This window comes from Leptopilina boulardi, unplaced genomic scaffold (genome assembly GCF_019393585.1).
Source record: "Leptopilina boulardi isolate dan_hultmark-lab unplaced genomic scaffold, ZJU_Lbou_2.1 LbouV2_324, whole genome shotgun sequence".
NCBI lineage: Eukaryota > Metazoa > Arthropoda > Insecta > Hymenoptera > Figitidae > Leptopilina > Leptopilina boulardi.
Window position 1 is genome coordinate 1,990,702 of NW_026137890.1, and position 25,155 is coordinate 2,015,856.

A 25,155-nucleotide genomic window follows, 5' to 3' on the forward strand; every position below is an offset into this window, starting at 1 on the left:
GAATTGGAATTATTGGCCATCGTTTATGGGGTGGTAAAGTTGCAGAAGTTTTTAATAGGAAAAGCGTTCAAAATAATTACCGACCATATAGCTTTAACGTTCTTACTAAAAACAACATTTTATAATTCACGTTTATCAAGATGGTCTGCGTTGTTACAAAATTTTGTTTATGAAATCAGTTACATAAAAGGGTCGGAAAATAAAGTCGCGGATTTTTTCAGTAGGGTAACAGGTGGAGAATTCGAAAATGCGGAAAATAAAGAATATAAAATTGCGAAAGTAAAGAGAGCAGGAAAGAAAGAAAACGAATTAAATAAGAAAAAGAATCTAGATGAAATAAGAAATAAAGGGATAATTAACAAAATTTTAGTTAAAAGGATAAAAGATCTACCAGAATTACAACAAAGAGATGTAAAAATCAGGGAAGTTTTTAATAAGTTAGAGAAAGGAGAAATAATAGAGAATTATGTTATAAAAAAGAAAATATTATTTCACAAAACAAAAAATTACGAAAATTGGCGCGTGATAATTCCGGAAAAAATTAAGAATACAATTATTGACAATATTCATGAGGAGTTGGGTCATGCAGGGGTACAAAAGTCAGAAAAACAAATTGAAAGAAATTTTTATTGGAGAGGAATGAAAAAAGAGATAAAACAAAGGATAAAATCTTGTGACCTCTGTCAAAGGACAAAACATTTGAATATTACAATGGAAGGAAAATTCAAATCAATAATTGTTCAAAACCAGAATGAATTGATTTCCGTTGATTTTTATGGCCCTCTACCAAAATCTAAAGGGGGATTAAATTATATTTTTGTTGTCAAAGATAATTTTTCTAAATTAATTACTCTCTATCCGATTAAAAAAGCTAATACTCGTACGTGTTTAAATAAATTGATTACGAGATATTTCAAAGAAAAGGGCAAGCCGAATAGAATATTGTCTGACCATGGCACACAGTTCACATCTGCGGTGTGGAAAAATGAACTGGCGGCAGAGGGGGTGGAGATATGTTTTTCGAGTATCCGACATCCACAATCGAATCCGGTGGAAAGAACAATGAGAGAATTGGGGAGAATGTTTAAGGCATATTGTTGAACGAAACATACTAATTGGGTAAATTATATCGAAAAAATTGAAAATTGGCTTAATATAGTGATTAATTCTAGTACAGGTATATCTCCATTCGAGTTGCATTTCGGCGTATCACAAACCGATAAAATAGCAGAAATGTTGGAAATTGAGCACAAGCAAATTCCCCGAGAAATAATGTTAGAAAAAGCTCGCGAAAATATTAAAAATCAAAGTAAAATAAGAGAAAAACAACAACAAAAAATCTCAAAAATTAAAATAAAACCGGGTGATTTGGTTTTGCTTAAAATACCACACATATCAAATAAAGAGAAAAGAGAAGTTCATAAATTCTGGCACATTTTCTATGGTCCATATAAAATAAAGAGAGAGGTAAATACCAATGCTTTTGAATTGACAGAGGTTGACGAGGACACAAATGTGAAAGGAACATATAATAGAAAAGATTTAAGACTGTATTTTGACAGAAAACATGACGATATATGAAGGGTAGAATGACAAAAGGGGTCAAGCGCCAATTCACTGTTTTTACAGGAAGTAAAAAAAACATTTTTAAAAATTTTGCAGGTCATTTAAAAAAAACTGAGAAACCCGTTTCGATATATTAGTATGTTTTAATAAATAAACAACAATTTGTTGAAATAAACCTACATATTAACGATAAAATTAAAAAAAACTGTGGTTCCTTGAGGTTATATCAACTGCGCACATTTTCTTTAAGCATTAATTATAAAAAAAATATACAGTTTAAAGAAAAACTGGAAAATTAGTTTCTTTCTATGGATTCGACGAAATGAATAGAAAAAAAAATCCTTTAAAAAATTGTTTGTTTTCAAGAAAATTACGAATTAATTGCTTGCTTTGGAATTGAGCAATACTTTCATCTTTAAATTCAATTGTTCACTTAGTATAACCATAAAAATATTTAAAAATTAATAACAAAATAATTTTAAAATTGTTTAAAATTGAAAATACATTATTATTATTATTATTATTATTATTAATTTTATTAATTAAAATATTATTAAAATAAAATATTAAAATAAAACCTAAAAAAATAATATTTTTTTTTATTTTGATAATATTATTGACTCATCACTTTCTTTTGTTTTTCAATCAGGTTGCAATAAAGTAAATTTGAGGCTATTTTATTAATTTAATTTTTATTAAAAACTGATTTAAATACGCAATAAAAAAGGAAATCCTTCTACAGAAATGTGTAAATGAATTTTCTTGATTTTTTTATGCAAAAACCTCATTTTCGATAAATTGGCGCTTGACCCCTTTTGTCATTCTACCCTTCATATGAAAACATAAAAAAAAAAATTTTCCTTGTGTTCTTCTCTAATCGAAAAATAATAATAAATTGCAATTGTAAAAAAAAAAAAAAATAAATAAAATAAAAAAGAAATTGTTGATAGAAAATTAGCGTCAATGTAAAGTTTTAGATATTAAATTAAATAGGTGTGTATGTGTATGTTTGGTAGGTAAACAATTGTAAAAGGAAAATATAGATTTAGGGTCATATGGGGAAGAAGGAGAGGAAACATAGAGAGAGTAAAAATTAATAAGGAGATGACACATTTTCGTAAAAATAAGGCGAAATTATGAAATATATAAAAAAAATAATAAATAAATAAATTCCGAAAATTAAAATCCAAGGACACATCCAAGATTCCAAATAGGGCTTGAATTGTGGAGAGTCCGAAATCTGCTTCAATTACCTCAAGATTTGAATTCGAGTAGGGCTTGAATTGAGTAGGGTCTGAAAAGAATTCGAAATACAGCGTGGAAGAATCATGGTACCATATGCAAGTTAAAGAGGGCCTGAGTTGAGTAGGGTCTGGAAAGATGTAGCAATTTCAGAATGAACAAATCATGAAAACTGTAATCTGAGTAAGGCTTGAATTAAGTAGAGTCGGAAAAGATTAAGTTGCTTCAAGGATGAGGAACTGAGGAAGTTTTCTTCAGGACAGATGATTGTGTACATGGAGTTCAAAAGGAGGATTATTCAGGGCAGTTTGGGATATTGTCTAGGATCCAACATCCCAAAGGGGGATTGTGTAATGGTTGGAAATGTCGGAAAGACCCGAGGACTTTCGGGAATAGAGGAAAGTGTGGCCAGTGATAAGGTTCATTCGCTTTTGGTCAGTCTGACTGGTGAGAGGTTGCCAAATTGCCTCTCACCTTTTTTGATTTTAAAATAAATTCATATTGGAAAGTTTTCCAGTTTTAATTGTGTGTGTCCTTCCTGTGGAATTTTTAAGGAGTGTGGGGACGCCTACACTTCACTCCAACCCCAACGTGGAAAATTGACCTGCTTGTTAGCTGGACTTCAAAGGAACTTCACCGAGGACTTCAGGCATTGTAGATTCGAAGATAAGTTGCATCCGCGTGAATGTGGAGTGTGTGAGTACTACGTAAGATAATTTGTATTAATAGCCCCTCAATTGTTTGTTATTGCTTTATGTATGATTTGCAATCATCCAGATTTCAAATCATCATAAAGTATACATATATATATATCTAGTTTACAAATTATTTTGATATTCAATAATCTCCGGTGTGGTGTGACTCAATTCGGTGTGTACTTTTGGAAATTGTATCAAATAAACTGTATTTCAGCTAATTGTTCCCATTTGTTTTCCTTAGTGCTCCTCACGGTAAAATCTTTTAAATTGATATTTATAATCTCTGATATAAAACATTTAGTTTTTTTTTAAAGTGTATTTTGACTCTAATATCATAGAACTAACGTAAAATAATATTACATCTGTTTCAAAATAAAAAATGTACTATAAAAAGTTAAAAATTCACGAAAATCAAGTTTTTTTTTGAAAATCCCTCTACTTATTATTTTTATCTTAGGTTCAAATTTACTCAGAAAATAATGTGGAATTAATATCTGAAGAGAACCGAGATGGGCCAGTACTTTTGCGTTAAAATTTGTCCAAGCCCAACGTGAGTGCAGTTACTTTAGGTTTTAAGAGAACAACTCTCCCAATTTTGACTGAGCTGTGTAACTAACGTTAAGTGACGCTGCGCTATTGTCAATGACGTATCCGTCTGCTCAACAGTTTTTCAGTGTACGTGATATTAAGATAAGAAACATACAGAACTATAAGTTTAAGAAAAAAGTATTATACAAAGTTTTTCCGCGCGTATATTATACTAACTACCAAATAAACATTTTTTTTTTTGCTTAGGGATTCTTGGGAAATCTGTATACAGATACCTTGGCTTCCGCATGCCAAGGTTATGTGGGGTTGATAAAAAAAGGAACACTATACAAAATAAGCTACCAAACTACAGTCGAATCTCGAACTTAAAATAAGTTAATTTTCCCCTATCACGTACACCCTCTACCTAAAAAAAACTTTAGTCATTACACATGCGCATAGTGGTGCCAAGATGGCTGACACATAAATAAACATAACCTCGTCTACAAACGTGTTCTATGATCATCTGTGACTTAGTTTAATTCAGTTGAATGTGTTGAAATGTTTTTATAAAATGTTTTTATAAAATTAAAAACAATAAGATAACTTGTTAAAAATTAAAGTTTTATGTACTTTTAAGACTCCACGAGACTGACTACTTTTAATGTACACAAATATGTTGAATTTGACAAACTGTCAAAAAAGATTTTTAATTTTAAAAAAATACTAATTCAAAAAATCTCAATATTCTATTTTATTTTTAAATAGGAAGTTAAAATATATATTTTCGTTATTTGAATTTAAAAATACAGTTTATTTTAATTATAATTATAATAAAAATTGATTTCAATTTATGTTATTGTTAGTTCTCAAGTTAACATGTCTGTCTACGATGTTTAACAATGTTCTTCTAAAACGTGTAATTAACATCTTGTACCACTACCTAGAATAAAAACATTCGATTCATGTTTAAAAGAATTTTCTTTTAATTTAATTTAATTATTAAATAATTGTTTCACTGATGTAGCTGCATCATTTACGAATATTAATTCCTTAATAATATTTCCAATTAACTCAAATAATATTTTATCATGAATAAAATTCCGTCCATGATTTATAAAATTAATAAAAGTAGTTAAAAGAATAATACAAGTATGTACCGACAATGTTTTTCACAGTCAACTAAACTTATATTAAATTAAATATCCAAACATTTCTAATAACTCATTTACTTCACAAGACTTCAAACATATATTTTGAAATTGACCGCCATGCGCAATAGGTCACTGCGCAACTATTTCTCCTTACGCGGCAATTCTCTCATAAGTTAACCCCCCACCAGAATTAACTTATGGGAGATTCGACTGTACTACCAGCCCCGACCCACTAAAACCCGTTAACCCTTCTTGAGAGCCCTTAATCCACCCTCGGAATAACAAAATATTTATAAGGGCAACTGTTCAGGTAGATTTGACTGTACCTAACTTTTAGGCGCTGAGACATCTTAGAGTTGGTGGCGCTATACACAGATAAGCATAACTGCCTTACTTTTCGGGACGTTTCAACACCCAAATTTTTTTTCAACATAGGATCTTATGTAAGAATTCACCATATATGAAAGAATATGGGATGTTATGTTTGGACTCCACTGTTTTAGTTATCCACATAAGATATGTATACTATCGTCGGGAATTGTGCTACATTTGCTTTTTAAATGACTATAAAACGGTTTAAATCTTAAAAAATATTAAAACTAAAATTTTTTCCTTTTTTTTCTAAAAGCTAATAAAATTCTGAAAGAAATGGAATTTTGACAAAGAGGATTCGTTAATTTTTCATTTAGATAACTAAGAAAAAAGCAATTTTCATTGTTTTTACTATTTTTTATTTAGATTTCCCGCGTACACCTTTTTAAGGCTTTTACGCAATCTATCCCCCATCTTTAACCTCAAATTCCCCAAATAGCGGTCCGTAGCCGACTTTCCTTAGAAGTATTCGCATTTGCCTGACCCTTTCTTGATCAGAATGGAGGAAAACTACGGAAAACCTCTTACTGAATACAGCCGGTTTATTGACTGTCGAGTCATGAATGTACATTTAAATAGTCATCCAAATACACAAACATATCCTCGACGTCAAACCTCCCGCTTAGTATATCTCAATTGGAGCGAAAAACACCAGGGCCATGGCGGGTACCGAGGCAGTCACCCATCCAATACTAACTCATTGTTTATTTACTATTTTCTTTATTTCTCTGGCAAAAATTAATATTTTTAAATTAAATTAAAATTCAATTCTACAACAAAATATAATGTTTAAAAATCAAGTTAATAGATTATCTTAAACTTAACTGATTTATTTAAGTAAATTTAAGATTTACGCATTTAACTAATTATTTTTTCTCATTTAAATATAAATATTAATTTTTTGAATTCTTTTGAACCAACTTTCACGGTTTGCATACGCTACGGAAGAATGTGGACATGAATTATTTTAAATAATTTGAATTGTATAACAAAATACCATTCTAATGATCCCAAGAACGTTGAAAAATATAAATTTTTGCCAGAGAAATAAGAAAAATAGTAAAAACACTGAAAATTGGGAATTTCTTAGATATCTAATTAAATAATTAACGTATTCTCTTTGTCAATGTACAATTTATTTCAGAATTTTATTATAATAAAATTCTAAAATTAAAAAATCTAAAACTAAAATTTTTTTTAAAGATTTAAACCGTTTTATAGTCGTCGAAAAAACAAGAGGTCGCAAAATTCCCAACGGTAGGAATTTCCAAGTAGGAAATTATACGGAAAATTTCAATAGAGATATAGATCATCATGGTTCTACTCTTACGCCGCCAGATGATAAGAATTTTTTCTCCCACAGTTAAAATCAGTCTTTAATATTATAAGAGCTGAGACTTTATCTTAGTAAATGTATTGCTATTGTAGTTGACATTTAAATAAATCGTAATTTGTTTGTTTTGACATGAACTTTTAACCTTTTTATAAGTATAATTATAATTTTAATTTAAATAATTATAATTTTTCTTCCTTAGCGAAACTGAAAATATTTATTAAACAAGTTTTACCATTTCAACAAAATTACTTTTATCAATTTTTACAAAATTAAATATAAGTAGAGTAAACAAAAATGTTTAGTAAAATAAGACCATCAAGATTTATTTCAAGTTGTGTAAGTAATTAATTTAAGTTTTAATCACTTTAATCCATATTTAAATTTTAATCACTAACCAATATATTTTATTCCGGTTGTAATAAATAAATAATTATTTAAATGTCAACTGTAATAGCAATGTTATTATCAACTGAAGATTTTCGAAAAAAAAATTTTTTCGACGTGACCTTTTTCTCAACTTAAAACGCGACGGGTCCTATTAATTCCTATGTAGAATCACAAATACAAATTCCCACATGAATTCATATTTAAAATTGTATCCCAATTTCACATACGGTTATTTTTATGGATTCCTATAATCAATCTGGGATTTTATATGGAATTTCATATAGGATCCTATGAAAGATCTTATATGGGAATTTTCAGTAGGGAAGAACATATTACGCTGGAAGAAAATATTTAAGAAATTTTAATAAGTATATTAGAAATTTTAGTAAATATTTTGCAATTTGGAGAAAATGTGTCAGAATGTGAAATATTGATATGAAAAGTACTAGACTTCTGAAAATATATTTCAATCTTTAATAAATGTGACCTGGACAGTTAAAAAGGACCTCACGTTCGAAAAAATTAATTTTTTATTGATTGGTGATTTTGATAGAAAAAAATTTTCTCTATCAGAATCGCCAATCAATAAAAAATCGATTTTTTCGAACATAAGGTCCCTTTTAACTGTCCAGGTCACAAATGTATTTTTTAAAATTTTAGTAAATATTCACGAATTCCAATAGAATTTTTATGTAATTACAATAACTCTATATTAATACGTTATACGTTTTAAATACATTGTAACCTAAACTAAAATTTCTACTTCACTTATGAAAATTTCTTATAAATTTTCTTTAAGTGTATAATATCAAATTATAACCAAATCCAATATAGTACAATTTTTATATTGTTTGCCTGTCTTGCAAAACAGTTGTTATTTTTAGTAAAATTGTGATTAAATAGTTGAACAAGATCAGTAAAAACAAAAAGAAAACATTTTTGAATTGGGAACACTTGACGAATATAGGTATTCATGTACGTACCTTTCGAGATATTGCTGAGCCCTGATTTCTTCCATACTTCGATCAATATTATTAGCGTATACTAATTCTTTGGGGTAGTGAGGTTTCAGTATCACATTCGAATTTGGTGGATCTGGTACATAAACTGGAATCTTAGGATATTCCTCGTATTTGCTACCATCGTAAAATGTAGTATGATTAGGAAACAGTTTCACTTTTTCTAAACTACAATTATCATCAGGTTGATCTTCATGAACTTCGTGAAACAAAAAATTGAAAATGTTCTTTCAATAAATATTGATTAATTAGGGTCTGCGCACAATTATTACCGCAATGCTCAATTATTTTAAGTTGTAAAAGTAAAGTAATACTCTGAGAAGTTTTATTTTTTTTTGGTAAAGAAGGATGACAAAAAAATCATCAATTTTGCATTAACGGGATATTTGTAATTTCATAAAACTTCGGATGTCAAAAAACTATTTATCAGGGTGTCTACTAAAAATCTGAATTAAAATTCCAGGACTTTTCCAGGACTTTCCAGGACAAATTTCTTTTTTTTCCAGGACATTAAATTGGATGTCCTTAAGGAATAAAATAATTTTTAGTTTAACTACTGTTGTCAGAAATTTAATTAAAATAACAATTTTAATAAATATTACAGAAACATTAATAAATATTACTAGAGAAGGGTAGATTATGCGATCGCATAATTGCATAATTTTCTAAAATCAAGAAAAATTAGTTTAGAGAAATTAGTGTTAGTTTTGTATTTTGGACCTTTTACAATACGTTTTTAAGGCGCATAATGTTGCATAATTTATATGTCATTGCATAATTTTACTTTTTTTGCATAATGACCGCATAATTGGCTCAAAATTGCCAAAATAGTGCTTTTTTTAACTAAACCGAAAAAAAATTCTTTTGATAGTATTTTAGTCAATACCAATTTATTTTATTTTTCTGAAAATATATCTTCTTTTTATTTCTTATTAAGGATGTTTATCCACGGAAATGCAGACCTCTTGAAAAAAATAATTAATTAACATATTTATAGGTATCATTAAAATAATATTATTAATTGTACTTTCTGAAAGATGAGATATTAATTTTCAAGAAAAAAATTTTAAACCTGCAAAATTTATTAGTTTATACAATTTGCATAGGATAAAATTTTTTTTGTTATATCGCTTCTACAGAATTTTTTAAAAATGATTCTGTAGAATCAATACAACAAAAAAATGTTATCCTATGCAAATTGTATAAATAAATAAATTTTGCCGGTTTTAAATTTTTTTCTTGAAAATTAATATCTCATCTTTCAGAAAGTACAATTAATAATATTATTTTAATTATTTAAATGTTAATTCATTATTTTTTTCTAGAGGTCTGCATTTCCGTGGATAAACGTCCTTAACTCATTAGTTCAAGGCACTAGTTTTGGCATGTTAACATGATTTTTAAAATTCGATATAAAAAAGATAGCGATTAAAAATACATGTTCCAAATTAATTTTTTTAAACGCTGTATAATTTTTCATAATTAAGCTAATTTTAGCGCATAATGCCGCATAATCGTGCATATTTTAGTCGCATAATCTCGCATAATCGTGCATATTTTAACATAATTAGAGGGTCTCTAAATGCATAATCTACCTTTCTCTAAATATTACATTACGTAACTTAAGTAAATTTTCATTTTTCTTATTTAATTAATTTTTTTAACTTGATTGGCAAAATTATAAATTTTTGAAAATTTAAAAGCAAAATATAAAAAATTCAAGGACAAAAATTAAAATTCCTGGACTTTCAAGGACATTCCAGGGCATTTTTTCAAATTCCAGGACTTCCAGGACTAGTAGACACCCTGTTTATGGATTTTTAATTTTTTCATTATTTGATAGAAATAAATTTAAGTTTTCGTACCTTACTATTAAAAATTTTCCAATTATTCAAATTTGAATGGGAAATAATTGCTATTCATTATTACATCTAAAACAATACCTACTGAAGGTAATTAAGATTAAATTTCAGAAAGAAGAAGAATTTTTCAGAAAGAGTTTAAATTTTGTCTATTTTTAAGGTTTAAACATAAAAGGACCTTATCAGCTGAAAATATACTTTGGACTTTTATATACGATTATTGAATAAAATAAATTAAACTAAGTTGAGCAATTTATAATTAAGAGATTTATAATTTCTTAATTATATCAGTGCGATTTAATTAAATGTTTTCGAATATCAAAACGAATTTTCTTTTCTGAGAACTCGGCCTCAAAATTAAAAAAATTAAAATTTATGTCTTTGTAAAAATTCATAAAATACTATATTAGTATTTTAAGAGAATGAACTAAAACTTCCGGTTAAGGCAACGACCCTTATGTCAGTTTTAAAATTGTAAAATGTAAATTTTTACCTTTAAAGGATGTCTTGACACTGGATGATATTAAAGAAGACTTTTTGTAGCCAGAGTTCCATGGACCAGGTTTAATAGTGTTTTCCTTATGGATGTTTGCTTCTACAGGCACATGAACCAAAATACTGGAGCTTTTACCGTCATTATTAGATGTAACATCCTAATAATATTAAATGCATAAAAAACGTAAATTATTGATATTTTTCTTTAAATAGAGAATTAAAATTTATTAAGGTCTGCACACAGTACCTGATATATTTGTACCCTAGAATTCTGGTTTGTGCTATGAGAGGTTGCGTCACTTTGTGGTATTACACCTGGAAGATGACCGTGAATACGATGACCTGTTCTTACACTACCAACTTTTTTTCCAACTTTTATTGCTTTTAACGAACTGAAGGCTTGACGTTGTTCGGTAAAAGATACTTCATTTCCATCTTCGGATCTACCAAGCATTTTACGTGCTACAGCCAATTGAAAGTTTCTGAAGATAATAAATACATTAATTAAAATTCCTTTATATTAACATTATTTTTATAAACAGTTCTACATTACGATGTAGAAGGATTTCGTATTCACATGACTTATAAGTATTTTGAACTGAATTAATTTTAATTATAGACGATTAATTAGCTGTTAGCTTATTAAATTCTAAAAGTTTTAAACAAATAAATCGTAAACAAAAAGGTGTGAACAAATCAGAAATTTAGTTACAAAATCGAAAAAATTTGGTAATCTAGAAATTGAAATAATTATGAAAATAGTATTTCAATACTAAATAGTCTTATTACAAGTAGTGCATTATTTATTAAACATCCCAAGCAAAAATTATTTAGAATTATGTTATTATGTTTTCTAGAACATATTTACTTATTTTCTTTACAATTATAAAAAAATGATGCAAAAAAAAAAAAAATTATAAAATATAATTTGTTCTGCAAAATTCTCACAAAAGTTGTTTTTTATTAGCAAAAGAAATAGACAAAAAAAAAACTTTTAAAACCATTAACCAGTAAAGTAGAATTTATAATTTCTTTAAAAAAACACTCGAGTGTTTTAATTTGTACCTACTGGTGCAACTTATTTTTTTTAATCATGAAATGAATCATACATTTTGAAAACTTAGGACAGTTAATGAATAATGCCTTTCATAAAAAATAATAATTACTTATGAGCACAATCCAATTCATCTAGTGGTTCCGCTCGAGTAGTTAAGCCCATGAGATAAACTTCATCCGCTCGTTTATAGTCTTCTATTTGCTCTAATTCAAAAGCCCATGCTCTATACATGTCTGCCACCATAGTACCAATCCCATTATTGTGTAAAAGTTGATATAATTCTATTGGATTTGTTTGCATACTTATCTAAAGTTACGAAAAATAAGAATTTAATTAAGGTAGTATTACACTTTTCAAGTAGTGAAAAACAGTTAAAAAAAATTTTTTCTCGCTTATTACTTTATTTAAAGTGAAATTTTTTTCATAAAATTAAAACTTTTTGTTTACTTTTTTCTTGAAGATTTAATGAAACCTTCAAGAAAAAAGTAAAAAAAAAGTTTTTTATTGGGTCTGTTTGATCACCAGAGGGCACTGAAGTCTAGGCCAAAAAAATTTGGGCAATCGGCGGACAGGCTACAGCCTCTGAGACATTGGATTTGAAAAAATAAAATACCGATTTGAAACTGAGACATGTAGCTAAACATCCCCCTCTAACCCCAATAAAAAATATTAAAAAATAAGAAAATGGCAGCAATAAAAAAAAATTTTTAAGGGAATGTTTAAATAGACAATATACCTTAATTTGGTAAAAGAAAATTTTGTTAGATATGTTGTAATTATTTACAATTAGGGGTCGTTTATAAATTACGTCACTCATTTTTTTACTCCCCCATCCCCACTATTACGTACATTAGCGCCATTTTTTTCTGCTGGTTGTCACAAATTTACAACCTCCCCTTCCCCTTTAAAATGTGACGTAATTTACCACTAATGTTTAAATCTTTATTAGAACAAAAATATTTAATAAAAACTGATTTTGACTTAACATAATTAAAATGAACGTTTAGTCAAGGTAAAACAATCACTCACCATAACCTAAAATTTGTTTAGAGCTAAGGTACCTTTCACTGTAGTGCATCTCATATCTATATTAATAAAATCAGACTTTTGTCTGTACATTGCTCCAAATTAATTTTTTCTTGCATAGTTTATCATTTTAAGTAGTAAAGATAACAAATATGCCATAAATAAAAATTCTGTCTGTCTGTCTGTCTATCTGTCTGTCTGTCGTCAATATTTTGTACCGGCACAACTTTAAAACGGCTCAACCGATTGAGGTAAAACTTGGCAGTGTATTCAGTCTTAACGTAACTTAAAATCTTAGACATATTTGATTAAAAAATATTAACATGAACGAAAGTTATGACATTTTTTCAAAAAATTTAAAAAAATCAAAAAAATGCAAATTTTTTATTTTTTGACAGATTGATTTGAAACTATTTGTACCTAATTTTTTCACATAAATACAATCAATTTTTTTATTAAATTAAGTAAATAGTCTGAATTTAAAAGTCTAAATCAAATTTTTGAATTTACAATTTTTTTAATAACATTGTAATATAAGAATTCGTTATGTTCAACTTTTTATAAGTAAAACAATAATGTTTTTAGTCTGTTGGGTATTAAACGCAATCTTAGCTGCACACCAATGAAAAATATTAATTTAAACAAAAATATGACACTTTCAAAAAATTTAACATTTTTTATTTTTTGATAATTCTTTACTAAACGTTCTTTATTTAAAATTTTGTGACCAATTAAGTATGCTTTTAACAAGAAATTTTAAGAATTTTATCAGAATTTTAAAATTAATAATTGCAAATCTGAATATGAAATCAGATATTGTAAAAATAAAAAATCGAAAATTACTTTTTTACTCTTTGAAATTAGATCCAATTGGATGTAATTATAAATTTCAAAATTTATTAAATCTAAATATTATAACCGTCGAAGACGGGTGCGACAGCTAGTATAGTATATGTTTAAACTTAAAAAAAAATTTAATGAAAAAATTGTTTTTCAAAATAGTAAATTAAGATTATTTAATTATTTTTAAAACAAATACACTGTAAACATATAAAGCAAGTACAATCGATAGAATAACTTTGAATAAAAATATATAACATTAGAATATATTATAATATATAATATATTTAAATTATGTTTAATTGTTTACATTTATTTAAATTATATTCAAATTTAAATCTTTTATATTTTTAGTCAAAGTTATTCCTCCGATTATACTTTCTTTATATACGTACTGTGTATTTTTATTAAAAATAATTAAATGATTTTGATTTTTTATTGTGGAAAACAATTTTTTCTTCAAATTCTTTATAGTTTAAACAAATACAACATATCTAACAAAATTTTCTTTTACCAAATTAAAGTATATTGTCTATTCAAATATTCTAAAAAAGAATTAGATTTTTTAAGAGGCTTTAAATTAAAATAAAGTAACTTTGAACGTGAAGGAGACCGTTTTTCTCATTTAAGGTCATAAAAATAAGCTTCAAATATTTTTTTAAATTGGAACACTTAGAAATACAAAATAAAATTTTTTTTATAAAAAGCACAAATTTTGCATGAAAATCAAAATAGCGACCTCTAAATGACCTTCAAAAAATGTGAAAAAATTCTGCCATATTTTGTGAGTCAAGACGAGTCTAAATTCGGGTTAAGGTTTTAGAAAATCGAAAAAAAAGTTTTCAGTGAAACGTCCTATTGCATATGTACAAAATCTGATTTGTCATAACATCTTTTCCGTCTTTTGTTTTCATTTTCAATTTTATATTCATACTATGATTGTGTCTTTAATATTATTGTTAGTTGGTCAGTGAGCGTCGTCATATTTGTCTCGTTAAATTTTGAAAATATTTTATTGTATTTTTATATTTACTTTTACATTCTCATCACATGAGAAGGTATTATAATTGGTCGAAAATTGACTTTTTCTATTTCCATGAAATCTTTACGTTATGAGGTGCCCTGAGTCGAAAAATCATGGTCCGGCGAAAGTGTCTGTCTGTATGTAGACACAAAATGCTGTTGACACAATAACTTTTGTAAATCGAAACAAATCGATTTGCAATTTTGCTCACACAAAGTCGTAAACAAGTACACTTGCATGTACCTGTACATGTTCATGTACTTTGTTCCAATTCTTTTTACAGGTTCGTTTTCTGCTCTTGTACAAGATCACGCGAATGTGCAAGAACTTGAACAAGAAAATGTACATGATCTTGTACAAGACTTTTTAACTGGGAATAGTATATAACCCTTACTTTTATGTATATAACAAATTTGAAGTAAATAAAATAAATTGTTTAATTAAAAAAACTATTTGAAAAAAATAATGGAGATGTGATACTATCCCCTTAAATGTATTCGTTCGCTCTAATGTTTCATATATTTGAAAAATCCAAATACTCAAAAACACTTCTAATTCCGCATCATACATTCGAGCTTGAAACGCGAGTGCCATGATGAGAATGTTGTCCTTAAAGTCGAAGAACTTTAAGAAAATTAATCCTATATAATAATAATATAATTATTATATATAATTTTTATATTAAAATATTATAATATAATATTAAATGTAGAGTCAGCATAACATTTGGAGCGCGTAGCGCGACGGAGTGCTCTTCTTTTCTTTATTTGTAATTTTATTTTAATATTTTTTAAATATTTTTTCTTGCAAGTAAAAATATTTTTTTTTGTATTCTACTTCTTAGAAATAAATTAATCTTTTCAGATTCTGATGAGGACAACATAGCTACCGAAACATAAATCAGTTTCTCCTTATTGACTCGTAATGATTGATAAAATTTTCTTTTTTTAAAAAACCTTTATCAAGTGATAAATTCAAAAATTTCTAATTTATATAATTAGATTTCTGTTGTAATATGCATTTTGTTATCTCAAGAATGCGTAAAAAATATACTTACATAATTGATCCATAAGCGAATATATCTTCTATCCTGATGATATTTTGTTTCTTTCTCAAAAGTTGATAGGCAATCTTGCAACAGTCTGCTAATGTGAGATTCATGTCCACTTTTTGGATAACTTTGTTCAATCCAAAGAATATAGTCGTACCAATTCTCTAGAGGATCATCCCCAACATAATTTTTTATGGCATCTTCGTGCATTCTAGAAAAAAAGAAAACATAAGAAGAAGAAACAAATAATGACTAGGATTTTAGAAAATCATATAAAATATCTTGATACACAGAATCACAAATTTAGAATTCTTTCTGTTTAAATAAAAAAATATGTTAATTTAAATAGAAAAATTCTGCTAAAGCATAAAAACATAAATTTGCTCGAAATTTTAAATATAAAACGTCTAAAAACCATGAAGAAAGTATTTTCTAATAGAAATTTAATTAAAATAAATCAGCAGAAAAAACAAGTAATTTTGTTATTTAAGCAGTAGAATTTTTTTTCGGTAAATATGTAAATATATCTATATGCGATAGAGAATAAAAAATAAAAATTTTAGTTAAAAAAAATTATTTATACTAATTCTATTGAATTTGTTTACAAACTTATCTAAAGAAACAATATAATAAAAAAATAAATTCCTATTGACTTATTGCAAAACGATTTTTAAAAAATCATTATAATAAATAATAAATACGATAAAAAAGGCAAATTTTAACATAAATAAGCCATTTTTTTAGCATAATTCGACCTGTTAAAAAAGCAGAAAGTTTTTATCTTTATTAATGTATAACTTCAAATTATTCCTACTGTCGTTCTTGAAGTAAGAATTGTTGAGCTTCCGCATCTTCTTGTGCTCGAAGTGCAGTCCCCAACTGTGCAACATTACGGCCATGTCGTAAAGGTTGTATATTCTCTTTACAAAGAGCTATCACCGTCGCTGGATCCATTATAAATATTTTAAGTATGTACAGTCACCTACAGAAAAATTGTTAAAAAGCTGTTGTCATTTTTAAAAATTACAAGTATTTCTAGTACATTCATTCTTATCTTTATCATTAATTACATATTATTAACATTTATTTAGTATCATATTGAACTAACTTCATATTGTTAATTTTGTTTATTTAAATTTTTCTCAATATGTATGCAAATTCTATTTATTTAATTAAACACTAATTTATAAATTTCGTATAAGCATGCGTTTTACGGAATGAAATTGTAAATTTAACTTTACTGATCATTTAAACTAGTAGTTTAAAAATTAGCTTTCTTAATATGCTAATGTGTAATTTTATATATATATATATTTTTTTTTTTGTTTTATGAAATAAGCAATAGACTTAAAAAGAACACGTAAAAATAAAACACCCCTCTTTAAATGTATTACAACATAAATTTTATCATGTTTACAAATAAACAACCTGCAAACATGTAGTAAAACACAGAAGAATTAAAATGAACATAAATCAACTACTTTTAAAGTGTTCATAACAAAACATCATTTAAATAGTCAATTTATTTTGTAAATACACAATATACAAATATGACTTTTTAAGAAGAATTAAAAATCTAATTATTATTACAAATAATTTAAAAATTGAAAATTAGATGTAAAAGTAAACTGAACTTGATTTTCAATTAATAACGTCAATCGTGAATAACGGTTCATATTAAATAATAAAAATATCAAGTGGTTAAAGAATATGAAACTCACCAATTCTTGACATAATATTAGTGATAGCAATGTTCGAATACACCCAAGATTTTCTATTAAAACTGCTTTGAGTAATTGCAATAAGGACGCCGAGAATAGGTTAGGTATATTCATCAACGACAATCAAGCCATCATCGATAAACGGCTGATTCTGTCTTCTGCTCAACAATGTTTTAAAAACCTAGGAGAAGGAAATATTTTAAACGCGAATTTTTTTATAATGTTAAAATATTAAATGTCAAAAAAAGTTGTCTAGTCTGAAATGGAATTTCTTAAATACAATTAACACATCTAGTCAATTAATTTACTGAAAAAATGAACAATTTTAGCAGAATTCTCTATAATGTTTCTATAGTAACAAAGCAATTTCAGGCCAACGCAGAAAGTGAACAACACTGTACTATTTTAAGGTCGTTCCACAGTAACATGGATTAGAAATTTAAGTTGAGGGCAGAGATGAGTACATTCATAGAAAACCTCGAGTATTAGGTTGTTCAAGTTAAGTGGGGGAAAATACAAAATGGCGATTAAGCGGTGTACAAACAAACATTAGAAATGTACGGGATGAAGTCGAATTTTTTTAATATCTCGCTTAAGGGTATGTGGGAACCTCCCACGTTACCTAGTATGGGAAAATTTGTTTTGGTAGTATACATCTTACTCTAAAATGAGAAAAGATTTTTATCTAAAATTTTGAGGGATGATAGATTTGAGTACAAGGATTCTCGTTGTTTTCCGAAAAATACATCATTTTGAGTTAAATTATCAAAAACTTAAGTTTCAAAACTGATATTAGGATTTTAGTTTCTATTTTTAATGACCTATTTAATACAATAATAAAATTTATTAAAAAAATAAAATTGTTTTTTATTATTGTATTAAATGGGTCATTAAAATTAGAAACTAAAATCATAATTCACTTAGGTTTTAAAATTTCATTTAAGAGAGATATTAAAAAAATTCGACTTCATCCCGTACAATTCTAATGTTTGTTTGGGCACCGCTTAATCGCCATTTTGGATTTTCCCCACCCAACTTGAACAACCTAATATAATCAGGGTTGCACAGTTAAGCGTAACTCAGAGTTTTTTACGTAAATTACATGGGTTTTTTATACGTATAATACCCCCCACCATAAAAAAAATGCATTGTGTTTGAAAAATTTAAGGTAATTTACATATGTAATATACGTAAAAAACTATGTTATTTACCTGATGTATATTACATACGCAACCCTGCAAATAATACAAAGTATTTTACCTGTAATATATGTACAAGCTAACTATTTAACAACCGATCGTTGTAAAAAAAATAATATAAATAAAGGCACCGTCACATGACAGCGTGAAACGCCGGCGTAAAAGCGAAAAGCATGAGAACGAAAGAGATAGTGAGATATGTTTATCTCTTTCGTGCTCATGTTTTCCACCTATGAGCTAGGTGCGATCTCCGATTGGTACGGAAACTTCTACGCGCCACCACAAAACCAAGTTTATGCTCGATTCATTTTAGCCTCGATAACTAAAGAACTGTGTGTGATTTCGCTGTTTCCGCACATGCGCACTAACAAAACTGAGAAAGAGGACGATACCTGCGGATTGTCTCTCTCACAGCCGTTTTCCTCTCACAGCCTGGACTAGGACTGCCTGTTCCATATAGTATATAATTCAGTGGTGTTCGGTCGTTCCCACGTTCGCAGATTCGAAAATTTGTCCAAAATCGTGTAACATTGTCTTTTTAGTTATATTTATAGATAAAAGTAAATACAATTTTTTTACGTAATTTTTTGTATCCTTTAACATTTGCATACTTGAAATTAATTTCTTGTTAAAATTTGTAAGAAATAATTATCTGTTTCTATTTACCTCTAAATTTTAGCAAAGTTGAAAAATTTAGGGGTAAATAGAAACAGATGATTATATTGCGATTTAATGATACCCAAATTTTTTACTACCACATAAAACGGTTCCACGGAAGTGAAATAATATCCCAATACACAAAAAACCCGAAAGTATTGTGATTTAAAAGAAAAAACTTATGTTATTGGTGAAATATAGCAAATCTGTTTCTATTTACCCCAGCTGACCCTAACTAATTTCTTTATTTTATAATTTCCATTAAAGAAAGATAAAAGATAAATTTTTTCAAAATATTAACTTCTTAAAAAACTTTTCAAAGAAAATTCTAGAAGATTTTTATAAATTTAAATCAAATAATTTAAATTTTTTCAATTGAAATCTTTTATTATTATATTGTCAAAAAATAAAATTTATAATTTCAAATTTTAATTGTTTTAAAAAATTGTCTTTAACCCTTTCATGGCCAGTGGGACACATACGTCCCACCTACTTCAAAAAATCATAACTTTCTTAAAACTTAATCGATTAACTTCACTAAGATCTCATTTTGAAGGGGAGGGATAGAGTAACAAATGTAAATACATGTATTTTTTTAAAAAACTACCCTCTTTGAAATACACCCCTTCAAAAAACCCGAAAAATGAGAAAAATGAAAAAACAGGTATAAATTTCAGAAGAAATTTTTTTTTCAGGCTTTCATAGTAACATATGTTTAAAAATATTGCAACCTTTGTAAAAAAAATTAATATTAAAAATCCAACCCGAGGGTGCAGAAAAATAACTAAAACTACCCCTAAAAACCAAAACCTTTAAAAATTAATAAATTCGCTTGAAAATTGTTACTTGGGGGTTTTCGGGGTCGCTGATTACGAATCCGATGTCCGTTTTCAAAAATTCAAAATGGCGGAACCAAAATGGCGACCGTTAATTATAAAAATTTACTACATTCGCGTGAAACTTATCACTCGGGGGTTTTCGGGGTCGCTGATTACGAATCCGATGTCCGTCTTTAAGAATTCAAAATGGCGGATCCAATATGGCGACCGATAAATATAAAAATTCACTAGATTCATTTGAAACTTGTCACTTGGGGGGTTTTCGGGGTCGCTGATTACGAATCCGATATCAGATTTAGAAAATTGAAAATGGCGGATCCAATATGGCGGACGAAATGATTAACTTTCATTAGATTCATCTGAAACTTATTACTCAGGGGTTTTCGGGGTCGATAATTACGAATATGATGTCAGTTTTTAAAATTGCAAAATAATGCTGGTGTCATTATTGCCTATTAATTTTGTAGCTTTTAGTGCCTGTTGTTAGGAGTTTAGTATGAAAATGAAAATTACAGACCCAGGCTCAATCGGTGAGGTAGTGGGAGAACGCTACACAGAGAAAACGAAACGACGCGCTGATTGCCTTATAACAGCAGTTCCACATGGGAGCTTCTTTGCTACTGTCGTACCCCCCCTTTCATTTACCCAATGCACTCCCCTCTACGCCATCGTGGAGGGGAGTGCATTGAGTATGTACTCAATATGATAATAATCAGTGAAAATTATTTTTTTGATTGTTGAAAACTGAATTCAGTATCTTATAACTTATGAATTAGGGGTGGATTTCAAGGGTAGGGGGTGAGTTTATTATTATTATCCATATCTGTGAAACATTGAAATACTTTTTTACAATTCAGAAGCACTTAGAATCCATATAATTTTTTTTATTTATTTACAAAAACATTTATCATTAAGGGGTGGTTATTTGACTTAAGGGTTGTTTTTCAGGGGTTGTTTATATTCAGTATTAATACTTAGTTATCATAGAAAATTTTTTTTTTCATATTTTCGAAAATCAGTGAAAATTATTTTTTTGATTGTTCCAAACTGAGAATAGTTATGAATTAGGGGTGGGCTTCAAGGGTAGGGGGTGAGTTTATTATTATTATTATTATTATCTATGTCTGTGTAACTTTCAAATAATTGTTTATAATTTAGAAGCAATTAGAATCTATAGATTTTTTTTAATCATTTACAAAAACTTTCACCGTCAAGGGATGATTATTTGACTTTAAGGGTGTTTTCAAGGGGTTATTGATCCTTTTCAATTTTTAAGCAACCAGACAATGTTTATAAATAAATAAAAAGTAGATAAGAGCTGAAAAATATTTAATTCATCAATTTGGTTAAATATCAGTTTTTTGGGGTAGTAATGTACCGTGGGGGTGGTTTTAAGGGGTGAGACATGTTAAAAAAAAATTTTTTCTCATACTGAATACTTTAGTAATTAAATCTAATATACATTATAAGTCTAAAGTAACGACAAAAAACTCGGCCATTAAAGGGTTAAATCATTCATTTTTAATAATTTTAATAAAGATTTAAAATTGAATAATTTTAAAGCATTTTCTTGAGAATTCTCTAAAACTCAATTATTCTAAAAAATAGAATTGTAAAAAACTCTCGTCGCAGCAATTAATACTTACAATTACTTCAATTTCAAAACTATTGAAATTTGAGTTTTTAATATTAACTATAATACTTTTATCTATAAAATTATTACCATCAAATGCGTTTCCAATTATTATAAAGAAGTTTTTCGACAATTCAATTATCAATTTTATAAATTGGCTGAAATTCATAAAAAAGACTTTAGCAATTCAGACAGACATTCATTTTTGTAAAAAATTTGTACATAAATTTATGTGTCAGTGATTGTTGTAAATCAAAAATTTGTTAGTTACATTCAATATTATATTAAGTATTAAAAAACATATTTCAAAATAATTTGGACTGATCCCTTTTCATTAAACTTTGTTTATTTGGAAGCGTTGTTTATCATGCTTATCAAATACTAAAGCTGTCAAAAAGCAATTTCTTGGCGGTATGACTTTACATAGAAATAAAAAAACCCCGCACGAAATTACACAGGATTATTAACATATATCCTATTAAATAATTGCTTCTCTCTAAGCATTATACATATATTATTGTAAATAATATAAGATAAACATGTGAAAAGGAAGGACAATTATTATGTAAAATCTCACGTGCATACATACTACATAACCTTATATTAAAATAAATCGATTATTTATTTATATTTATTATTACATAGATAACAAAGAAAAACACAAATCCACCTCAAAATAACGATATTTTCTACTAAAAATAAAAGCAAAAACTTTATTTAATTGCGGACATCATAAAATCTTACATAAAATTTAAGAATTGAAATATCAACGTATTTACTTTTATCTATAAATATAACTAAACAGACAATGTTACACGATTTTGGACAAATTGTCGAATCTGCGAACATGCGAACGACCGAACACCCGAACCACCTCGCGGTTTTTCACGTCAAAAACATGGTTTTGTAGTTGCGCGTAGAAGGTTCCGTAAGGAGCTTCTACAATAGCTCCGTTTGGCAACTCCAACTCCAAGTCCAAGTCCAAGTCGGTTGGAGTTGGTTGCGCACGCATGGTGTTGCCAACTGTCGCCGAGTTGAAAATGAAAAAAAAAATTGTGCGTGATCTCGTGCTCACGAAATAGTTGAGATTATGTACTTTTGAAGCTGTAAACACGCTGTAAAGTTTAATAAATTATTTGTTGTTGTTGCTGTTGATGTTGCCGCCGTCTCATTGTTTTTTAAAGAGAAGAAAAATATAAATTAAATTAAATTTTTCTTTTATAAACAACAAAATTTTTTTCCCCGAATAATACACACATGCAATGAATTTTATATTTGTAATATATAAATATAGTAATAAAGAAATATACAATAAATGAGATGAACTGTCAATACAAATTTTTTTTTATGTTTTTTATTGACATTATAATAAAAGTTTTTCATCATTTTGATTTCACAATATATTAAAAAGGTATTTTCATGAACATAACCTTACAATATTTTTTACTTATTTTAATATTAGAGAATGCAGATAATTTTCAAAATTTAATATTTTATGAATGAATTTTTTCGTCTAAAATTCATTGAATATAATTACTATATGTGATAATTCTTTAAAAAGTTAATTTCTTCATGCGTTGCCATAATATTTTTGTAATCCAATTTCCTGAATTCTCCATTTTTCCATGTAAATAATAACTTTTTCCCTGACAAACAGATTTCGTATTAGAAGAAAAAAAAACATTTAAGACTCTACAAACATTTTAAACACTATAATCTAAATACTCTAATCTGAATTTAATTCTGAAAATAACATTAAAATAATAATATAGTAAAATAATCTGTTAATAAGAATAATGTAATCTTAAGTTAAGTTATTTTTAAAAATCGTATTTAATTAAAAATATAATAAATATGTCAACGCACGTTTTCGATTATTTTTCAAATATTTTTAAATTTAATACCATTTTATGATTACGCCCTTCTCATGTAATGAAATGTAAAAATATTGTAAGGTTATGTTCATGAAAATACATTTTTAATATATTGTGAAATCAAAATGATGAAAAACTTTTATTATAATGTCAATGAAAAACATAAAAAAAAAATTTGTATTGACAGTTCATCTTATTAATTGTATATTTTTTTATTACTATATTTATATATATTACTATATATATCACGCACAATTTTTTTTTCATTTTCAACTCGGCGACAGTTGGCAACACCATGCGTGCGCAACCAACTCCAACCGACTTGGACTTGGAGTTGCCAAACGGAGCTATTGTAGAAGCTCCTGTAGATTGGCGCGGCTGCATTTACGGTATAATAAAGGCGCTTGTATACCTCACCGATTCCGAGTATACTTCTGTCGTGTACCATTGGGGTAAAAGAGACAAAAGATATTTCCATATCTTTTACTCCAATGGTACACGACGCAAGTATACTCGGGATCGGTGAGGTATACAAGCGCTTTAAGTCTACATGACAAACTTTATCAGCATAGACAAGTTTCATAGTAAAAAGACCTAAATTTATACCAAAATTACTCAAATATTACGCATATGTAGCATAGAAAAGTTTTGCACGTTAAAGGTAAAGTTTTCTATACTATAAAAGGCTAATTTTTCTCTCCGTGTAGGCAGGGAAAGTATGCACTTCATCAAAAGTACGCTAAAAAATCCCAATTCGGAAACGGCCTTAGGGTATGGCCACAGTTCAGCTACACTCGTTGCCAGTTATGTCTACTCTTTTTTGTCCTTTTCTAACTCACATGTTGTCATGACAACACGCACGTTAGAAAAGGATACAAATGTGTAGGCAGAACATCGCAACCGGAAGAATGAGTTAGAGTAGGATAGATAGATTGATTATCCTTCTCTAACTTATTCTTCTGGTTGCGTTTACGATTACGATTCCGGTTACGTTTCTATTCTGCGTTGGCCTTTACAAGCAGCAAATGATGAGGATTTATTTGAAGATAGAGACATAAATTCAGATTCAGATCTTTAAAAAGGGTTTTCTCGCTTCACTTACATTTATTTTTTAATTTGATAGCGACCTAAACTCAGATTCAGACCATTGAAAAGGTTTTTCTCATTTCACTTTTATTTTTTAATTTAATATTCTAAAACTTTAAGACTATTACTATTTTAAATCACTATACGATTTTTAAATATTCTACTTAGTTACAGAATTATAATGTAGATTGCAAGGAAAAATGTGATGTGATAAATAATCTTGTCAATGAAAAGAGAGAAAATTACAGTCTATTATATTCATTGTTATAATTATGTAAAGAGTAATAAATTATACAATTTCATATAATAAACGTTCTGTGAGTTAACCTATATATTATTATAAAAAACATTTTTAAATTAAAAAAGCCAATTTGGAATCATTTAATTGAATATTCTCATAAATTCTCTTGTTACCGGTAATTTACCCCAATCTTCTTTCTTACCTTCTCCGATTTTTATTTTACCGAGAATTTTAGAACACTACTCCTA

General features: G+C 27.7%; 1 protein-coding gene across 1 annotated transcript in view; it reads right to left on the reverse strand.

The window, feature by feature from the left end:
- LOC127284438 (uncharacterized) overlaps positions 1 to 17,771 on the reverse strand; it is a 49,448-nt gene extending 31,677 nt beyond the window's left edge. The window contains exons 1-7 of the mRNA XM_051309859.1: positions 17,379 to 17,771; positions 16,472 to 16,639; positions 15,664 to 15,868; positions 11,826 to 12,022; positions 10,907 to 11,141; positions 10,658 to 10,817; positions 8,267 to 8,501 (exon numbers count right to left, since the gene is read on the reverse strand). Coding sequence (XP_051165816.1) covers positions 8,267 to 8,501; positions 10,658 to 10,817; positions 10,907 to 11,141; positions 11,826 to 12,022; positions 15,664 to 15,868; positions 16,472 to 16,611 — 1,172 coding nt within the window. The 5' untranslated portion in view covers positions 16,612 to 16,639; positions 17,379 to 17,771. The remainder of the gene's footprint in view (positions 1 to 8,266; positions 8,502 to 10,657; positions 10,818 to 10,906; positions 11,142 to 11,825; positions 12,023 to 15,663; positions 15,869 to 16,471; positions 16,640 to 17,378) is intronic.
- Between the last annotated feature and the right edge of the window lie 7,384 nt (positions 17,772 to 25,155).